Source organism: Sorex fumeus, unplaced genomic scaffold, assembly GCF_029834395.1.
Source record: "Sorex fumeus unplaced genomic scaffold, SorFum_2.1 ptg000149l, whole genome shotgun sequence".
NCBI lineage: Eukaryota > Metazoa > Chordata > Mammalia > Eulipotyphla > Soricidae > Sorex > Sorex fumeus.
The window spans coordinates 6,650,877-6,672,742 of NW_026606206.1; the positions used below are offsets into that span (position 1 = coordinate 6,650,877).

The 21,866-nt window shown below is 42.4% G+C and overlaps 1 protein-coding gene across 2 annotated transcripts in view; it reads left to right on the top strand.

Moving 5' to 3' along the window:
* The window catches only part of PIP5K1B (phosphatidylinositol-4-phosphate 5-kinase type 1 beta), a 403,907-nt gene that overhangs the window by 247,073 nt on the left and 134,968 nt on the right, over positions 1-21,866 (top strand). For both annotated transcript variants that reach the window (XM_056106896.1, XM_056106897.1), the window contains exons 6-7: positions 3,017-3,169; positions 14,592-14,891. In XM_056106896.1, the coding sequence (XP_055962871.1) occupies positions 3,017-3,169; positions 14,592-14,891 (453 nt within the window). The remainder of the gene's footprint in view (positions 1-3,016; positions 3,170-14,591; positions 14,892-21,866) is intronic.

The window sequence follows — 21,866 nt, forward strand, 5'->3', positions numbered from 1 at the left end:
CTTCAAGCTCTGGTTCTATAGGTTCTCACTCTGGCCACTTCCTGAGGCTGCTCTGATACATCACACCCTTGTGTTACCTTTGTTCCTCTCCCACACATTTCTCTAGTCAACGATGAGTTTGGTTGGTTAATAAACTCTGCTCAAGAGCCCAAAATTTAGTTTGCTGCTGGGTTTAGGCATGTCAGTGGAGTCATTGATCCCATTGATCATTTGACAGATTTGCATGAGTGTTACTGTGTACACTCACTGTATATGCTGTATTACTGTATACACTCATTATCACTGTGACAGCAGTTCATGCTTTCTGGTCTCCTAGAGTTTTAGAGTCTTCTGGGAATGCCAAATATGTAAATAAATAAATATTTTGTGAGCACATCTGTGCAGAGAACATCCAGTACCAGAGGAAACTTATCTAGTTCCCAAAACCAAGGAAAAAATTTTTTTTAATTTTTATTAGTGAGACATCATGAGGTACAGTTGCAGACTTAAAAATTTTTGTGCTTGGGTTTCAATTATACAATGATCAAATACCCATCCCTCCACCAGTACCCATTTCCCACCACCACGGATCCCAGTATCCCTCCCACCCCCCATCCCTCCCCCGCATCCCACCCTACCTCTGTGGCAGGGTATTCCCTTTTGTTCTCTTTCTCCTTTTGGGTGTTGTGGTTTGCAAAAGAGGCAACGGGTGACAATCATGTTTGGTCTAGAGTCTACTTTCAGCATGCATCTTCCATCCTGGGAGGATCCTCCCAACACCCTTTATTTGGTGCTCCCTTCTCTATCTGAGCTCCCTTTTCCCCTAGCAAGTGTGGTTGGCCTCCAAGGAGAATTTTTGAGAGCAAATGATGTCCAGTGGATTTGGAAGGCCAGTCAGTATGACTGCCTCCCACCTGTGTCCCCCCTAGTGGATTCCCAATGCAGCAGAAGGAGCACGGCTCAGCTGCAGACCCTCCAATGGTTTTCAGCTTTTCTAGAGAAAGGCCACAGTTCTTAAGTAGCCTTTGGCACTGTTCATGGTCTGACCTATCCAACTCTCTGCCTTCATCCCTTTTACTCTCCCTTCTGCTTGTTCTGCTTTACAACTCACCTCCTAGATATATCTTCAACTGTCCAAGTTCAGGACCTTAGTTTTTGCCCTTCATTTTGCCTGAATGCCCTTCCCCCAGCATCTACCTGACTGCTCTCTCTCTGTCTCCTTGAGGCTGTGGCTCAAATACCACCTTCCAAACAAAACACTTAAAACCCACACCTCCCCACTTAACACATACTGCAAGTTAATATGCACTCGTGTCTGGTATTCCCGTGCTCCCTTTCCAGGCTTCTTTTTTTTTCTCCATGCCATATAGCAGATTATGATGTATCATTTGTTCACTGTGTTCATCATCATCAGAAGTGCCTGGGAAGTTGCTGTCACATCACCTAGGACAGTGATATTCTTTACATGTGGAATGAGTACATGAGTGAATGGTGGTGGACCAGGTGTAGGTGGAATGGAGGTTGTTTCTTCATTTTTGTTTTTTGTTTGGGGGCCACACCCAGCAGTAGTCAGGGCTTACTCGTGGCTCTGCACTTGGGAATCACTCTTGGTAGTGCTTGGGGGGAACATACGAGGTGCTGGGGATTGAACCTGTGTTGGCCATGTGCAAGGCAGACACCCTACCTGCTCCAGGCATCACTCTAGTCCCTGAAATTTTTCTCTGGTAGAGACAAACGTGAAGAGTGTGCAGCAGCACGCTAGAGAAAGTGGGAGATCTCTTTCTGTGACCTTCCAGGAGGAAAGTGGTGAGACAGAGGGTTGGGTCATGCATGATCTTGAAGACTTGAACAGAATTTGGGTGCTAATGTCTGTCTGAGGAGTGGAAAGGAATCAAAGATGCAAAGTTATGGAAGGGCATGATCAGATCTGTATGAGAGAACAATCCCTGGTTTCCTGCTGGAGATGCTACAAGAGAAGTCAGGTGTGGGTAGTTGAGACAAGGCATGGCTTGTCTCAAGGCGGATTAGCTATAGTAATCAAGACACTAAATGATGAAATGATTCAACCTTTGGGTATTGGCAAAAGAGATGGCGGGGTCAGATAAAATCAATAAAATGGATTTGAAGGTGAAGAAATTGAGTCACAAGGTGATGTCCCAAGTTTCTGGTATGGAGGACAAAGTGAATAATACCATTCTGTAAGATTTTTTTTAAAGATGAGATAGAGGAAGGACAGGGAAAACAGATGACCTAGACTCACTGCATATGGGTGTGCAAACTACAGTGCCCACCATTACTAAGGTAGTGGAAGTGAAAACCAGAACCCATCCCTCACATACTCACCAATCTTGTATCTGGCTCAGAGCTGTATCTGCCAGAAGAAAGAAGCGCCTTTCTGGGTACTGCAGAGACCTACCTTATCATCTGACCTAACCATAGCCCTGAGATGCATTTGACTTCTAACTTATATTTGAAGTGCTACAAGGGAAATGTAGGTGGCAAAAGCAAATAGAAATATATAGGGAGAAAGTTAGATGAGTAGGTTTGGATCCCAAGAGAGAGAGACTGAGGTGGAGCTAATATATCAGTACCACTGCCTTGTTGAATGTGCCTGGGTGAAGCACAGTGCCTGGGAGAATAAGAAGTGAGAAGAGAAGAGGTCTGGACGTTCAGTTGCAAACAGTGTTGGATGACCCTTTTATTTGTGTATTTTTATGGGCACTTTCTGGAGACAGAGCACATGGGTACACCCTGTTTGACTCTTCGATTGGACAGAACAAGGCCTCCTGGTTTCTTGATATGAAACTATGGAATGGGGAGGACATGTCTGTTTCCCATCATAGAATTACAAGTGATGCTTGGATCTACGACATCATCAGACACATCACAAAGAGCTTTATTATTCTCCTTAGAGACTCTTTTTAAAGGTCTTGGAGAAGACTTCCTGTTTCAGATTGGCCAAGTCATGTTATGATTTTTCTCCTTGGAAGCACCATATGCTTATATTTTCTTACCATTTGTTTATTTATTCTTATAGTACTCCATCTGCAGTGAACCTCTAATAGAACTATCCAATCCTGGAGCCAGTGGATCCATATTTTTTGTGACCAGTGATGATGAATTTATCATCAAAACAGTCCAACATAAAGAAGCTGAGTTCCTTCAGAAACTACTGCCAGGCTATTACATGGTAAGTAATTGTGTGGTTTTTCTGCTTAAGATTTAGTTACTTTCCTCAACAGTTTGGAGTATTTTTTAAAATTTTTTTTCAGTGTCTTTGACATATTTCTGTCTCATTAGTGATCTTTATTTTGTGTTTAGGTCACGCTGTGGCATTGTTTAATAGATTTTTTCTTAAGTAAATTTGAACTAAGTAGGTGAGATCAGCTACTGCCTCACTCAGTCCTGATTCAGATCTCAACTCAGTCAGCAACTAATTGTGTGGCCATAAGTAAGTAATTAAAATCTAAGTCTTAGTTCCCCCAGTCGTTAAAAGCTGGGAAATGTCTCTCTTACCTAATAGTTGTGACAAAGAAAAGATTCAGGATAGAGGATAAAGAAGCGGTGATCACTAAGTTCTTTGCTGCCAACCAAGTACATAGTGGTAGTATGAATAGTTAGCACTTGTTGAAGTAGTAAACCATATGTTGAAAACAGCTTTAAGTGTTTTTGCATGTACTAACTCATTTAACCCTCACTGCAGCCTTGGTGCTACAGTTCTGATCATTGTAGATGAGATCATTCAAAATAAGTAAGATAACTTGTAAGAGTTATTCTGCTCCTGCTGTCTTGAACATACGCGGGATTCCAGAGGCTGTATCTTAACTCCTCTTCATCTATGTTCCATGTTTATCTCATGTTTATTGAACCAACATGAGATACACAGTTACAACGTTGGGTTTACAAAATTCATGATTGGGTTTCAGCACCATCCCTTCACCCATGTTCCATGGTGGCTATTCTTAGCCACTTTACATCAGAATGTCAAAGTCTGTAGATCAAAGTACTTTTCACATGTCTTAGGACAAATAAATAGTGACCTAGCCTTGCTGCACTTAACAGACATTTAGTTAAAGTAAAACCACTTGAGGCCAGAGAGATACTACAGAGCTTAAGGTACTTGTCTTGCAAGTGGCTGACCCTCATTCGATCCCCAGCACCTCTAGAGAAAGATCCTGATTACCACTAAGTATAGCTCAAACCCGCTCCCTAAAGCTACAGTAAAATCTATTTTTCCTAAGAAGTGCTGTCTTTTTCATATCTCTGGTCTCTTTTTACTTTTACTTTCATAACATTTGCTCTATTTCTGTGATTGGTTTGCCTTTGGATCAAATTTTAGAATTTGAGTTGATATCACTACCACATATAATCTGTTTGTTTCTGGAATAGATGATCTTTTTTAAAAAAAATTGCCCATCCTTGGAAAGAAAATATATTAAATATGTACAAATCTTAAAATGTAGAGAAAGCAGTATTTGCCCATTTTGACATTTTTCCTAATTAAAATTTTATATACTGAGAGTTATCAGCATTTACACACCACAACATGAGTCACTTTCTGGAAATGCTAAATTGTTAGAATAAAGAGTTTGTATTCTATCATCTACCAAAGATTATTCAGTAAGTCTTTACCAAAGGGAACAGTACTCATTAAGTGAATTCAGTGCCATTTTACCCAAAATCTGTGTTCAGTGAGCAGCCTTAAATTTATTCTTTTTTTCTGTAATTTAATTTGATGCTGAGGAAGGGACGTCTTTCATTATAGAAAGAAATATTCTGGTTAATAGTGTGACATTATAAATGAGGAAACTAGAGGCGAGGGAGATCAAAATGTTGCATCACATTCCTTGCATTTGTGAGGCCCTGAGTTGGATTCTTAGTACCAAATGTCCCTCCTGCAGCGTTGCCAGGTATGTTCAGCTGGTCATTGAACACACCTGACCTTTTTGGTCTGACCTTTTTGACTGAGTTAGGTGTTTTTTGTTTTTTGTTCGTTTGTTTGTTTTGTTTTTTGGTTTGTTTGGTTGTTGTTGTTGTTTTTTTTTGGCCTTTTGGGTCACACCCGGTGATGCACAGGGGTTACTCCTGGCTTTACACTCATGAATTACTCCTGACGGTGGTCAGGGGACCATATGGGATGCTGAGAATCGAACCCGGGTCAGCCGCGTGCAAGGCAAATGCCCTACCTGCTGTGCTATCACTCCAGCCCCAGTTTTGTGGTTTTTGTTTGTCTTTATTGAACCAACATGAGATACACAGCTGCAGCGTTGGGTTTACAAAGTTCATGGCTGGGTTTCAGCACCATCCCTTCACCAGTGTACATTTCCCACCACCAAGGTCCCCAGCTTCACTGTGCTCATCCTCCCCCGCCTTCCCAACACTTATAAAATGGTACATATGTATGTATGTAGTATGTATATAACACATAGATGGTCAGAAACATGATACACATATACACATGTATCTGGTCACCTTTACTGTTGTCTTATTTGAGAAATGAGATGAAATCCACAAAACTGTGGGTCAGATCCTAAAGCAATAGTTATCCCCAAGAGACAAAACTACTAGGAAAAAAAATTTTTTTTTTTTGCTTTTTGGGTCACACCCAGCTGATGTTCAGGGGTTCCTCCTGGCTCTGCACTCAGGAATCACTCCTGGCGGTGCTCAGGGGACCATATGGGATGCTGGGAATAGAACCCGGGTCAGCCGCGTGCAAGGCAAACGCCTTACCTGCTGTGCTATTGCTCCAGCCCCTAAATGTAAATTTAAAATCCAAAAAGCAAAAAAATAAATAAATAAATTTAAATTACATTTACTTGGTGAGTGGTGAAAACTGTCAGCTTTGTTTCAAGACAGAATGAATGAGATGCCACAGAACTCATTGTACATTAAACAATGCTTAATTCCAAAACACACTTGAGACAACATTGAGTGCTATAAATGAATTCTGTATACACACATGGGAACGAGAAATCTAAATTAAAATCTAGTGGACAATACGCACAGATTTTTTTGAAGCTTCTTTCCGGAATAAGTAGGAGTGTTTTAAATTTTTCTGCTTTAGAGAAAGTACAAAATATAGAAAAGAAGAACTGCATCACTTCTTAGACATGCATATTACTTATCTTTGTTATGTATCATTTCAAATGATGTCTTTCTCAACATACACTAAAATTTTCTATTATCAAGGTCAGATTGACATCACAAAATTAGATAGGGGAAGACGAAAATGAAAAAGAAGAATTCTCTGAGTGCTGCCATGACATCAACACAAAGAATGCATCAAAACTGAGCTGACGGGGCTGGAGCCATAGCACAGCGGGTAGGGCGTTTGCCTTGCACGCAGCCAACATGGCCGACACAGGTTCGATTCCCAGCATCCCATATGGTCCCCCAAGCACCGCCAGGAGCGATTCCTGAGTGCATGAGCCAGGAGTAACCCCTGAGCATCGCCGGGTGTGACCCAAAAAGAAAAAAAAACTGAGCTGAAGACAGCAACATCAAGGGCCCACATGAGAAAATTCACTGGAAAATACAGAGTTATTCACTGTGGAGCTGTTGACAACTTCCGACCCAAGGAGCACTGCCCCTTAGTGTGGGAAGGAGAAAAGCACTGGAAGAGAGCTGGACCATTAAGCTGATACTGGACTTAGAAGGGAAGCTTGAGGCAAGAGGATGCTGACCACAGAGTTTCTACAGAGCTTTGGCTTTCTACCTACACTTGACATTGAATAAGTCTTGGGACTTATTCAATCCAGCAAAGGGTGTGCCACACTTGGCTTCAGCTGGGAACAACAATTCCCAAGGAGAGCCCCACCTAGGCCCGCTCATCAGGGTTGCAGCCTTAGCTCCATCTAACAGGATTACAGCCTTGGTCCTGCCCTGACAAGGTCAAAGCCTTGGCCCCACCCAGTAGGCTTACAGTTGCCATGAATCGAACTGGTTTGCAGCCAATTCAGAGCTACAAAGAGCTTTCTCGCTGACTTACTCTCCAAGCTGAAGCAGAGCGCACTGAACACAAAAGCTCCACAGAGGTTCAGCTTTGTATCTGTACATACTGCTGTGTCCAAAAGAGACTGAACACTGGCAGTCCCCAGTACAGGCAGTGTGCAGCCATCCCTAGTATAGCAGCCCTTTCTGAGGCTTTAAGTCGGAGCTGTCATCCCAGAGATCAGACGCAGTAGGGAGCAGATACCCCAGAGGTAAACACCACCCAAGGTGCAGAGCAAAAATGGTACTGGCAAGTGCAGACATAAACACAGGAGCTATGAAGACTAGCTTGGTGAATTGCTGCTTGTTGGGTGTACATTCCAAGTTCAAGAAAACAGTATGAGATAGAGGGATGTGGGCACTGACTTCAGATCACAGTCAGTTGGACTGTGGCACCATATCACACTCCACCTTCATGGCACCAGCAACTTTGAGCCCTGGACTTGTCTTCAGGCCAGCTTGAGGTTATATTTACTTACAAGGAATGGTGAGCACAGATTCCCTTTTATCATCCAGGTGCATAAAACTCAGAGCCATAGGCATAGTTCAATCTTGCAAACATTCAAAAGTGTCCTCTCAAGATATCTCGTGGTTCATGTGCTAGGGGAAAAGGCAGCTCAGATAGAGAAGGGAGCACCAAATAAAGGGTGTTGGGAGGATCCTCCCAGGATGGGAGAAGCATGCTGAAAGTAGACTATAGACCAAACATGATTGCCACTCAGTGCCTCTTTTGCAAATCACAGCACCCAAACGAGGGGTTAAGGGGGGGAGAGAGAGAGAGAGAGAGAGAACAAAAGGGAATGCCCTGCCACAGAGGCAGGGTGGGATGGGGGGGATGGGGTGGGGGGAGGGATACTGGGATCATTGGTGATGGGCAATGGGCGCTGGTGGAGGGATGGGTACTTGATCATTGTATAACTGAAACCCAAGCACAAAAATTTGTAAGTCTATAACTGTATCTCATGGTGTTTCACTAAAAGGCCCTCCCGTTGATCGTCGATTTGCTCGAGCAGGCCCAGTAACGTCTCCATTGGAGACTTTGTTGTTACTGTGTCTGGCATATCGAATACTCTCGGTAGCTTGCCGGGCTCTCCGAGAGGGGCGGAGGAATCGAACTCGGGTTGGCCATGTTGGCCGCTTGTAAGGCGAATGCCCTACCCGCTGTGCTATCGCTCCAGTAAAAAAATATTTTTAATAATAAATAAATAAATAAAACTCATTGAGGTGTAAAAAAAAAAAGATATCCCGTGGTTGCCGGAAATCAGTAGAGTCATAGGCACCAGCTTGGAATTGCAGATGAGAGCACCAGATCACAACTCGGATCAGTGAGAACGTCGAGATCCACCATTTACTCACATGTAGCACTTGAAATAATGGGAAATATTAAAGAATTCAGCTCCGTCAGCAGATGGGGATACACGCCAGGAAAGCCTCAGTTGCATCTGAACTTTCTAAACTGCCCAAAAATGACTTCAGCGATACAGCCCACTGAACTGAGAAAGTCATTGGAAAAGAAAAATTGATAAACGTGAAGGAAAAAAAAATAAAAGAATTTATTCAAAGAAAAATGGAGAAGCTAAAGAATACAGTGGCAGCTAAATTCAGCAAAAGCATGGAAGAAGCAAAATTAAAATCAGTGACCAAGAAGAAAAGGTCTACGACATCATAAATAAAGAAGTAATAAAAAAGATGTTTTTTCAAACGAAGAGAATTTAATATATATAAATGACAGTATCAAGAAGAGCAGCCTCCACATCACAGGAGTGACAGGAGATAAAAGAGAGAATGATTGGGAGAAGCAATAGTAGCTGAAAATTTCCTTAGTCGAGAGAGAGAGAGTTGTGAATTGATGCAGGAGGCTCAAAGAGTGCAAGAAATAATGTAAACCCAAGCAAAACGTTGGCAAGAGACCTATAGTCAAACAGCAGAACCAAAGAAGAAAGATACTTCATAAAGTAGCAAGACTGAAGCAAAAACTCACAAGGGAAATACTGTATAAGTTATATCCAATTTCTCACATGAAATTCTGCAGTCAAGAGAATTGAATGATTTAGTCAAAGTGTAAAATGGAAAAAAATTTCCAACCAAAAATCCTCTACCCTTCAAGAGTATCACTAGGATTTGAATGACTGAAAACATTCTCAGTCGAACAACAGCTGCTGGAATTTGTAGAATTTTAAACAACCTTGCAATGGATACAGTGACTTCCTATTAAAAAAAAGTGGTAATTGGCAGAAATAACCAAAGTCTTCATAGAAAAGTGCCAATATATTCTTTCGTATGAATAAATTCATTTAAAATCAATGGACAGACTGACTTATCACAAGTTAGAGTGGATCAGGAGACAAAATTCAACATTTTGCTTCTTACAAGAGACACACTTAAGCTCTCATCATAAACACAGGTTTAAATGAAATGGTTAGAAAACAATCATACAGAGTAATAGTAGACAGAAAATTGGTAATGGCAATCCTTATATCAGACTAATAGCATTCAAGTTAAAGAAAGCAGTATGAGATAGGGACAAACATAACATTTCTGATTAAGGGGTCAGTAAAGCAAGACAACTCAACTCTAGCTGCCCATAAAAGGAGGCAGTAAAATTTGTAAAGCAATAGCTAATAGCCCTAAAAAAGTATATTGAGGGCTGGAGCCATAAAACTGCAGGTAGGGCATTTGCCTTGCACGTGACCAACCTGGGTTCGATTCCCAGCATCCCATATGGTCCCCCGAGTACCACCAGGAGTAATTCCTGAGTGCGTGAGCCAGGAGTAACCCCTGTGCATCGCCAGGTGTGACCCAAAAAGGAAAAAAAAAGTACATTGACAGCAACAAAATGGTAGTGGAACACATAAACACTTCACTCCATCTTTGGACAGTTCTATGAGACAAAACATCAATTAGAAAATAAGTACCTCAAATGAGTAACTTGAAGAACTGGGATTAACTGATATGTAAAGGACTCCACCATGAGAAAGATTTGTACACGTTCTTCACCAGTGCTCATGGAACCATTCTCCATGGAACATTCTCTAGTGTAGACTATATTCCAAAGAACAATTGAGTGTTCATAAAAGTCACAAAATTAGAAATCATACAAAGTTATGGTTTTAAACCATCATGTCATGAAGGTTAAAAATTAAGCATAGGGCCAGAGAAGATAGTACAGCGGATAGGGCATTTGCCTTGCACATGACTGACCGGGGGTCGATCCCTGGCATCCCATATGGTCCCCAAGCACTGCCGGGAGTGATTCCTGAATGCAGAACCAGGAGTAACCCCTGAGCATTGCTGGGTATGGCCCAAAAAGCAAATTAATTAATTAATTAAGCAGATAGGGACCAGAGAGATAGTATAGTGGGTAGGTTGCTTCCCTTCCATGTGGCCAACCTGGATTCGACTCCCAGCTTTAGTACCCCAGCTTTCCAGGAATGATTCCTGAGTGCAAAGTCAGGAGTAACCCCTGAGCACCACAAGACATGACCCAAGAGTTAGCACTGTAGCATTGTCCTCCCGTTGTTCATCGATTTGCTCAAGCAGGCCCAGTAACATCTCCACTGTGAGACTTTGTTGTTACTGTCTTTGGCATATCGAATACATCACGGGTAGCTTGCCAGGCTTTGCCGTGTGGGCGGGATACTCTCCGTAGCTTGCCGGGCTCTTCGAGAGGGACAGAGGAATCCAACCCCGGTCTGCTGGGTCAGCCGCATGCAAGGCAAACACCCTACCCACTGTGTTATCTCTCCAGCCCACAAAGTTAAAAAAAAAACGTAATAATAATAACCAGATAAAGTAAATCAGGGAAAGCTCCAATATTTGAAAACAGAAACATAGTATTTAAAAAAAAAAAAACATTGGGGGTCCAGAGCAATAGTATGGCAGGTAATGCCCTTGCCTTACACATGACCAACCTAGGTTCAATCCTCAGCATCCCATGTGGTTCCTCCAAGCACCACCAGGAATGACTCCGGGAGTGCAGAACCAGAACAAACCCACAAGCAACACCTGGTGTGTCCCAAAAACAAACAAATAAATGAATAAATAGGGTCAAAGCAGAAACCAAAGAAGAAATGAGAAGATTCTCTTTCAAAACAAATGAGAATGAAGATCAGACTGTTATGACTTATGGGAAACAACACGAGGAATGATCCCTGAGCACCACTGGGTCTGTGCCCCACACACACACCAAAAAAGACCATACATCTACAAAACTACACTGAATTAAAGATGTGGAATTATTACAGCCCTAGACCAATAAGTAAAATGTTCAGAAATAGGCTCTTGTATTTGACCAGCTTTTGAGTTTTTATCTTTTGGGACGGTTTGGTTTATTTTTTTTTGGGAGGGGGGGTCATATTTGGCTGTGCTCAGAGCATAGTCTTGGCTCTGCACTCAGGGATTTCTCCTGGCAGGCGGGGGTTAAATTATGGCTACTGGAATTCTAATTTCAGTCAGACACATGCAATACTGGTATCCACTGTACTATTGCTTTGGCCCCTTTTTGACAGTTTATTATATGATATAAAAAGATGTTAATTAGGAACTTACAGACTGTTCAATAAATAGTCATACCTTAGGGGGAAAATTTAATTCTCAGTTTCAGATTATTCTCAAGATCACATATGGGTTGATTGATTACAGATGGGTTAAAAAACTGAATGTAATATAGCCAAAACTATTAACACTTTACAAAAATATTGAGAGCCATGAAATATTAAAAGCTTTCCAAAACAAGAATCAAAAAGAGCATAAAAGTATAGAGATTTTACTACACTGAAAGGCAAATTAGTATAATAGAAACTAGTTACGGATTTAATGTTAATGTAAGCACATAGGATAGATAGGGAATGATATCCCAAAAAGTGGGAACAGTTGTTTCTTTAAAATTTGGGGATTAAGGATAATAGAATTTTCATTGTATTTATGTGTGTGTGTAAAAACTTTTAGTAAGCCCTATTTCACCTCTCACCTGACTGTATAACAACACAAGAATCGGTATATATTCCTTGTTTATATAATTAAGACATGTTGGAAGAAGTCATTTACCTCATCTAGGATAGGGAAATGATAATTATCCAAAGTGTATCAAGAACTCTAACACACACACACACACACACACACACACACACACACACACACACACGATAGCAAGGGCAAGTAACATCTCAAATACTAAACTTCTGGGCGGGTGAACCCACCACCTGCCCAAACAGAGCCCCAGCAGCTGAAAACCTCCAAACTCATTAGAGTTTGATTACACCACCATGCTCATGGCTGGACTCCACCAGCTAGGACACATCTCATCTAGGGATGAATCTTTTGAAAAACTCAAGTGTGCGGATTTTGTGACCAAAATCTCCAGGCTCTCACAGAGTCCTGGATGGGCCACCTCCTTCCCATCTCCTTGCTCTCTGGGGAGCCTGGCAGCCACACCCATGAAACTGCCTCTGGTGCCATATAAACTTTTTAACCAGCCATGATCTAGAGACTCATGAATAAATCTCAAAAGAGATCAACAAGCTTCGAGATGCTCCAAAGTTAAAAGTTTAACTCTGGCTGTATCACCCCATTCATATTTTATTTTTAGAATTCCTGCAGGAGCATCTCAAACTCTACACCACTGATATACCAGGAGTAGAACACCACATTGGATGAGATATAAAACAGAAGGCAACCAATCTCAATTAAGAAAATATTAACAAGGGCTGGAGAGATAGCACAGTGGGTAGGGCGTTTGCCTTGCACACGGCCGACCAGGTTCGATTCCCAGCATCCCATATGGTGCCCTGAGCACCACCAGGAGTAACTCCTGAGTGCAGAGCCAGGAGTAACCCCTATGCATCGCCAGGTGTGACCCAAAAAGCAAAAAAAAAAAGAAAGAAAGAAAGAAAGAAAATATTAACACACACACTTAACCTGCTACAACATGTTAGTAATCTCTTCTAAAGGCCTTAATGGTTCCAGGGTGAGATAAAACAATCTTCACACACTTTATTCTAAGAAAACATTTTTTGATCATTTTTTAGCAAATTATTCATAACAACCAGTATGAAATAAATTATTTAGTGTCTGCTACTGGGGCAGATTTGGGTGGTGGTTGGAAAAATTGGAAATATTGGTGGTGAGAAGGTATAATGGTGGGATCGGTTTGGAATACTGAATGTGATAAATCATTGTGAACAACTTTATAAAGATAAAATGAAATATTAAATTTCTTGGCACTGGAGACATAGTCCAAGGTAAATGCACTCACTTTACGTGATGATCTAACTCTGTCTGAATCCCTGGTACTGAATATGTCCTGCAGACAAACCTAGGAGAGACTCCTGAGCACAGAGCCAAGAATAGGCACATCCCAGTATGGGGGGAAAAACAAACAAACAAAAAAAAAACGAAGTGCTTAATTTCTCTAGTAATCAGCCTAATCATGTTCTTTAGAAGAAGTTTCCACTTGTTAGCCAGTCATGCTTAGAAGATTTTAAAGTGTGATATCTTGTAGTAGTGTTAAGAAACTAAGTAAGAACATACATGGTCTCACAACGCGTGATTGTAAACCGGCCTATTCATTTTGGAAGACAGAGTTTCAGGAACTATTAAAATTTTAAATGTTCATTTCTTATATCGCACAATGAATTTTCTCTTCAGCTTCTGTAGAGAATAGTCACAGTTGGCACTAATCAATTCTTTGCTGTTTTTAGATGGAGCTAAATTGGGCCATTCTCTCCATTTTTACTTCAGCCACTTTTAACACTCTAAGTTTAGAATGAATAAGTTGCTTTCTCATTGATTTACAATTTTGTGGAACTTAAATAAATTTGCTCTATTTATCTATATGTGTATGTTACCACAACCACAGTGGAGAGAGAAAAAAAAGAGGGAGGGGGGAGAGAGAGAGAGAGAGAGAGAGAGAGAGAGAGATCTACCATACGATCATATGTGGTGGGATTTAAAAAAGAAATGTAGTAAGGGAACAGTAAATGGTCAAAGTAATCAGGACTGAAACTTTTGTCTATAGGACTGAGCTTACTTGGGCAGGGGAATCTATAGGATACAGGAGGAAGGAAGCAGGCTCTACAGTGATGGGTGCTGGGATGATAGATGCATGAAAAGTATGACTAAAAAGTAAAAGTACTGTCTCGATAAAAGTGGCTAAAAAATTAAAAATAAATACAATAATAATATGAAAAGTTGCTGTTCAAATGGGCTGGAGCGATAGCACAGTGGGTAGGGTGTTTGCCTTGTACCCAGCAGACCCGGGTTCAATTCCTCCGCCCCTCTCAGAGAGCCCGGCAAGCTACCGAGAGTATCTAACCTGCATGGCAAAGCCTGGCAAGCTATACGTGACATGTTCGATATACCAAAGACAGTAACAACAAGTCTCACAATGGATATGTTACTGGGCCCACTTGAGCAAATCGATGAACAACGGGAGGACAGGGCTACAGTGCTACAGTACTGTTCAAATACATCAGCTTAAAAATCAGATTAGAAGCAGCAAATTTTAGCAGTGCCCATTGTAATGATAAGCACATTCCATTTTTAATTATACTAGATAAAGAGATGTCTTTATTAATAGAATTTATTTGGTATAAACAGACTAAGAAATCTTTTTCTTCTTTTAGAATTTAAACCAGAATCCGAGGACTCTTTTGCCAAAATTCTATGGACTCTATTGCATGCAATCAGGAGGCATTAATATTCGGATTGTAGTGATGAACAATGTCTTGCCACGCTCCATGAGAATGCACTCTACATATGACTTGAAAGGCTCCACCTATAAGCGCAGAGCTTCAAGGAAAGAGAGAGAGAAATCCAACCCCACATTTAAGGACTTAGATTTCCTGCAAGACATGCATGAAGGGTTGTATTTTGATACAGAAACTTACAACGCACTCATGAAAACGCTTCAACGCGATTGTCGGGTAAGAAATTGGTCATTGTTGTGAATTCCTTTGAAAAAGTCATCTGTGATCCTGTGTCTTGGTCAACAGTGTACAAAAAGTTCATGTGGAATCCCGTGGTTCCCAGTGCTTGTGCTGATCTAAGTTTCCTTGATGAGGGAATGGGGTGTGTTGTTTATTTGTTTGTTTGGGCCATACTTTGCTGTGCTCAGGGCTTACTCCTGGCTTTGGACTCAGAGATCACTCCTGGTGAGCTCAGGGTTGCCATGGATCGAACTAGGGTCTGCCACATGCAAGGCAAGTGCCCTGCATACTATATTATTTCTCTGGCTCTATGTCCTTGATTTTTAGTGGTTGATAGGGGAATTATGTGGAATCTCTCTAGATATTACTAATCTAATTCAGCTTTCTTAGATAAAACAAAACAGGAAGGACTGGGAGACAGCACAGAAGTTAGGGTGCATGTCTAGCATGGGCTCAAACTGGGTTCAATTCCTGGCCCACACAGTCCCCAGAGCATTGCTGGGTGTGGCCCTAGAAACCCCTAGCAGGGTTGTTTTTTTTTTTCTTCCTTCTCTATGGGGAAGGAAAAGACATTTAGGTTGCAGAAAGTAGATGAAAGTCCTTTTAGAGGAAAGCGTGGAACTGTAAAGCTCATTGCAACTTGAGGCATCTACCGGATGACCGTCATTGCTTAACAAATTCTCAGCAGGAATATTTCCTGGCCCAGATGAAGTTGGGAGAAGCTGCCGGGACACAAGGCGGTGTTAGGCAGGGTGGGGGTGTGCAGAAGGCGTAAGGGTGCAGAGGACCTGACCTGGGCTTGTCTTGGAGGTGGTGTTTGGACTCACAGGAAATGATCACAGAAACATGAGACCGTGGATTTCCAGACATCTGAGTCTGAGCAGGTGACTGATAGGTTGAAGATGGAGATACCCATGTTTGCCAAGGGTACAGAATTCACCAGTAGTGCCCCATGTGACAGGTAGAGAATCCTCACCAGTACTTCCCCAAGTGATAGGTAGAGAATCCTTACTGAGAAGCAGAGGCCTACGTGTCCATGCTTTCCTCTTCTGCATCCGTTTATAATGATACGACAGTGTTCAGTGCTATGTCCTTGAAATGGCGTTTCACTGATAGAGACATTGCTCCATTGATCCTGTTCCTTTCCCCCCACACACACTTTATTTAAACACCATGGTTTACAAAATTGTTCATGATGGTCTATTACAGGCATTCAGTATTCCAACACCAATTGCACCAACATTATCTGCAATTCTCCAACCACCCTTCAAGCCTGCTCCCATAATCACGACGATCAAGACCATCCTGTTGTTTGTCGATTGCCTCGAGCAGGCCCCAGTAACATCTCCTTTGTCCTAACCCTGAGATTTTTTTAAAAAGTGCCATATTCAAGGCTCTTTCAGGGTTAGGAGAATGAGACCCATCATTGTTACTGGTATTTGGCATATTGGGTACGCCATGGGAAGTTTGCCAGACTCTGCCTTGTGGGCAGGTTACAGTCAGTAGCCTGCCCGTTTGTCCAAAGTAGGAACGAGATGATAAGATGTCGCACGAACGCAAATGCTGCCGCACGCTTCCGAAGTCTGGGTTTTATCGTATCTGGGTCTTGGCTGTTGATGGGATTACACGGCGCCAGGGGGCCAGTTGGTGGGTGTGACCCCGGCCTACTGGAATATGGAGGATCTGGGTGAAAGATACTCAGCCCCTATCCGAACAGGCTTGAAGATCTCAGCCCCGGGACCCACATGCCTTTGTTCCTCTGCTGGTATCTTCATGTGTGCGGAGAGTGGTCTCAGCATGGTGGTGGCTGGTTCTGGAGGTCTTCGGCTGCCGGAGCCCTGGTCGGGGCGGGGAGAGAAACTCAACCCGCTCCCCTTCAAGGAGATACCCTTCTTTGCCAGTACAGAATGGCTGTACAGCCAGGTGCGGGGGCAGGAGACTGCACTGTTCTCTTCCAGGAGCTGGGTTTTATAGTTCCCATAATCAGATCACAGATCACAGATCATCCTGTTATTCGTCGATTGCCTCGAGCAGGCCCCAGTAATGTCTCCTTCATCCTAGCCCTGAGGTTATATTCAAGGCTCTTTAGGAGAATGAGACCCATCATTGTTACTGGTATTTGGCATATTGGGTACGCCACGGGGAGTTTGCCAGACTCTGCCGTGTGGGCAGGTTACATTCGGTAGCCTGCCAGTTTGTCCAAAGTAGGAATGAGATGTCATAATAAGATGTCGTGCGGCCGAGCTGGGTTTTATAGCTCCCATAATAGGTCCACAATAATTTAATTTATTTTCTTTTTTCTCTCTCTCTCTCTTTGGGTCACACCTGGCAATGCACAGAGGTTACTCCTGGCTCTACGCTCAGGAATTACCCCTGGCGGTGCTCAGGGGACCGTATGGGATGCTGGGAATCGAACCCGGGTTGGCCGCGCGCAAGGCAAACACCCTCCCCGCTGTGCTATCGCTCCAGCCCCTAATTTATTTTATATTGCTTGTTACCACCAAATGGCTAATGGAATGATCAAAAAATACTTCAGTAAAAGAAAATTAGTGAAAATTGTTGTCTCTCACCTGGGGACATTACGTCCTGTTCTGAGGGTTTATTAAGTTATTGTTGTTAGCTAAGCCTCTGTGTTAATGTTTTTCTGAGTCAAGATTAGCTGGCTTCTACTTTACATTCAATCCAATCAGGTGTGCCCCTACTGGGATGTTAGTATTGTAGAGTTTGGAGATGTCGCTCCAGAAAATCCAGAATATTTATTTGGACATGGTGGCAGCTATTGGGGTGTGAGTGAAGCTTCTGGGGTTTTGGTTTGGTGGGAACTTTGCCCTCCCGCCTCCTGAGGTCTCATCCATTTTTTCCTAATCTTTAATATCTTTTATTGATGGTTTAAAGTGAACAGGGCTAGTTAAGAAATGTTTTTAAATTGTTATTGTACTTATAGGGGAGGGCGGAGAGGTGTATTTGGAAGGGGTCATACCAGAGACTCTGAGATGGGCCAAGTGAGGGACTGGCCCACAATTGTATGCTCAGGGACCAAACATGTCAGGGAATTGAGCCCAGGGCCTCAGATTGGCAAGGCATGTGCTCTGTCAACATAGCCCTGGCCCCAAATCTAGGATTTTTTGGGTTTTTTTTTGTTGTTGTTGTTGTTGTTTGGGTCACACCCAGAGATGCTCGGGGGTTCCTCCTGGCTCTGCACTCAGGAATTACTCCTGGCGGTGCTCGGGGGACCATATGGGATGCTGGGACTCGAACCCGGGTCGGCCACTTGCAAGGCAAATGCCCTACCTGCTGTGCTATCACTCCAGCCCCAGATATTTTTTTTAATAAATCGTTTCCCTTTCTTCTTTATTCCTTTTTTGACATTGGTACTATCAGTACTCCCATTTGAATTGATTAACAGTTCCATTCTTACAGAGGGTAAGAAAATTGGCCAGCGTTTCTTAGCAAGTCAGAGTCAGAGTCCATACCCCTTGGGTAATAAAGCATGTTCTCCTTAACAACTGAAACATAAAGATTCACTAAAAAGAGTATTAATGGCCTTTTAGAAGTCTAGGCAGAGCAGTGGGGAAACAGCCAAGTGTCCCACAGAGCCATTCAGATATCTGGGTGAATGTGAGTGATTCATCTTTCTCTGAAGAAAAAGAGAAGAAAGAAAAGAAAACAGCAACACGCACATCTTAGAAGAAACACTTTCCTGTGCCATTTCTGCCCTCAGAGAATGGGGGTGAAAAGTGACTCAATTCCCCAGAGTTTGGCGCAAGCCGCTCCAGTCTCTGCTTCTTGTTCTCTAGGATGTGTGTGCGTGTGTGTCTGCTTCTTGCCTCTTTAATATGGAAGACTTTTGCCCTGCTGTCTTCTAAAGCCACGTGCTTCTATGCCAGGAAAGAAAAGAAAGAAAGTCAAATATCAAAGAGCCATTCCACAGGATCTGTCTGTTTGTTAGTGTTTCCTGGACCCAGTACTGATGGAACAAGGTCAGACTGGACTTTGCCTTAGGAATGAGACTGGAGATTTGCCGCCTCCTCCTCCTCCTCCTCCTCTTCCTCTTCCTCTTCTTCTTCCTCTTCTTCGTCTTCTCCTTCTCCTCCTCCTCCTCCTCCTCCATCTCCCCCCAGACACTCCTCCTCCTCCTCTCTTCTTCTTCTTCTTCTTCTTCTTCTTCTTCTTCTTCTTCTTCTTCTTCTTCTTCTTCTTCTTCTTCTTCTTCTTCTTCTTCTTCTTCTTCTTCTTTTCCTCCTCCTCCTCCTCCTTCTCCATCTCCCCCAGGCACTCCTCCTCCTCCTCCTCCTCCTCCTCTCTTCTTCTTCTTCTTCTTCTTCTTCTTCTTCTTCTTCTTCTTCTTCTTCTCCTCCTCCTCCTCCTCCTCCTCCTCCTCCTTCTCCATCTCCCCCCAGGCACTCCTCCTCCTCCTCCTCTCTTCTTCTTCTTCTTCTTCTTCTTCTTCTTCTTCTTCTTCTTCTTCTTCTTCTTCTTCTTCTTCTTCTTCTTCTTCTTCTTCTTCTCCTCCTCCTCCTCCTCCTCCTTCTCCATCTCCCCCCAGGCACTCCTCCTCCTCCTCCTCTTCTTCTTCTTCTTCTTCTTCTTCTTCTTCTTCTTCTTCTTCTTCTTCTTCTTCTTCTTCTCTCCTCCTCCTCCTCCTCCTCCTCCTCCTTCTCCATCTCCCCCCAGGCACTCCTCCTCCTCCTCCTCCTCCTCTCTTCTTCTTCTTCTTCTTCTTCTTCTCCTCCTCCTCCTCCTCCTTCTCCATCTCCCCCCAGGCACTACTCCTCCTCCTCCTCTCTTCTTCTTCTTCTTCTTCTTCTTCTTCTTCTTCTTCTTCTTCTTCTTCTTCTTCTTCTTCTTCTTCTTCTTCTCCTCCTCCTCCTCCTCCTCCTCCTCCTCCTCCTCCTTCTCCATCTCCCCCCAGGCACTCCTCCTCCTCCTCCTCCTCTCTTCTTCTTCTTCTTCTTCTTCTCCTCCTCCTCCTCCTCCTCCTTCCTTTCTTCTTTCTTCATTTGCTGTTCTAAGAAATATACCAATGTTATAGAGGTACCTTCAACCCACTGCTTCTCTCTAGTGCATTTGATCTGGTACTTCTTTCTAGATCATGGATCAGTCCCCTCTTCTCCATATGCACAGCCACTACCTTTCGTGAGACCCTGTTGATGTGTCACCCAGGACATTGCACTCTACAGTTTACAGCCCCAAGGCTGCCGATTTGAAGACTGCTGCTCCTTAAAAGTTCCTTCACTGGTTCCTTCCACCTTGGGACCAGAGACCATGATTCCTAGTTCATATGCTTCCCAATAAGTCTCTGCCACTTCCCCTGGACACTACTTTAATTTCCTTCTGTCTCTCATCTCCACTGTCAGTGGGCATGATGTTTGCCTTGCACTCAGCCAACCTGGGTTTGATTCCTCTGTCCCTCTCGGAGAGACTGGCAAGCTACCAAGAGTATCTCATCTGCACAGCAGAGCCTGGCAAGCTTCCCATGGCAGAAATAGTAACAAGTCTCACAATGGAGATGTTACTGGAGCCCGCTTGAGCAAATCGATGAACAACGGGAGGACAGTGCTACAGTGCTACAATGCTCTCATCTCCACAAAGCACACTACATCCTACTGTCCTAATCTCTTGGACATTCTCCAGATGTTCTTCTGTTCTCTCTTCCTCCTGGCCTTCACGTCCTCATCTCAGGACTTCTTAGGAATCACTTGTAAGATCACAAGACTATGGTCCCTTAGTCTGGGAGGTTTAGCTCTTTATTGGGTTTTAACACAGTGTAGGGTTTTTTTTTTAATTCATATAGCGTCTTAAGCCTGTGGATACAGAAACCTTAAGCCCGACTTTATATCTACATTACCAGGTGCTTAGAAAATGTTTGTTGAACTATATCTTTAAGCTATCGGCTGATAAATATAGGTTTAGATACGTTTCCACAAAATTCTATCTTTGCTGACTCTTTAGCACCTAGCTGGTTTTGTAAGCTTATTTTGGAGGAAGTATCCAGTTTTGCTGCAGTGCCTGCGAGGTATAGCATTGAAACTTTAATACAGCAGATGGCCTCTATTTTAAATCATTTGGGACTACTCAAAAAAATTGTAGCGATTGTCCCCATATTGAGTCATTTGTATGAGTAAAACAACAGTATATGCTATTTTAATTATTTGCCCACAGAAGGAATGTTGTAGTCATTAGGCTTCATTTTCTTTAATATTGAATCTTGACTCCTTCATGGGTATGTGCTGTCTCTCTGGTTAGACAGTGAATGTCTCAAAGGCCCAAATCTCATCCTTTATACCTTTCTGCAGATGCTGTACCAGCTTTGTGGTACGTACTCAGTACATATTAGAAGATTATGATGAACTCTTTGGAAAAACAACTAGGAACTCTTTTTGTATTCATTTCTAAGTCACTGTAATTATTTCTGATGTAGCATATATGTGAAAGGTCTAGAGTCCCCTATCACTTCATTAAGTAGATAAATTAGTATGCCCTGCAATATTTATTGATAACTCTGGGGAAATGACAATGACACAAATTATATTAGTGAAAATTTATGTTTACACTCTAAATATTTCTTATTCCTTTAAGCAGGAGTCATATCAGGCACTCTCTTGATCATTAATGACCTACAAGACTAATTTTACATTTATTATCATTTGGGGTTGAGAGGCAGTTATTAATTTTTCAAGAGTAAGGAACCAACTTTCTCTTTTTATACAAATGTCTTTCACCATAAATATTAATAAGGTCTCATAATTTAACTAAGCCAGTTTTAAGAATACTTAAATTTTTAAACATGCAGACTGGTACCTTTCTTTCTCTGTAAAGTTATGGATGAGTCTTGTCAACTCTGGACACCTTTGCATGGATTCTTCTTAAAAATACTCCACTTATCACCATTATTTTTAGCCCTTAGCTCTAATTTTGTGTAACATGAACATTTTTCACATTTGAACTTAGAGAATTTATTTTCATTTTCTT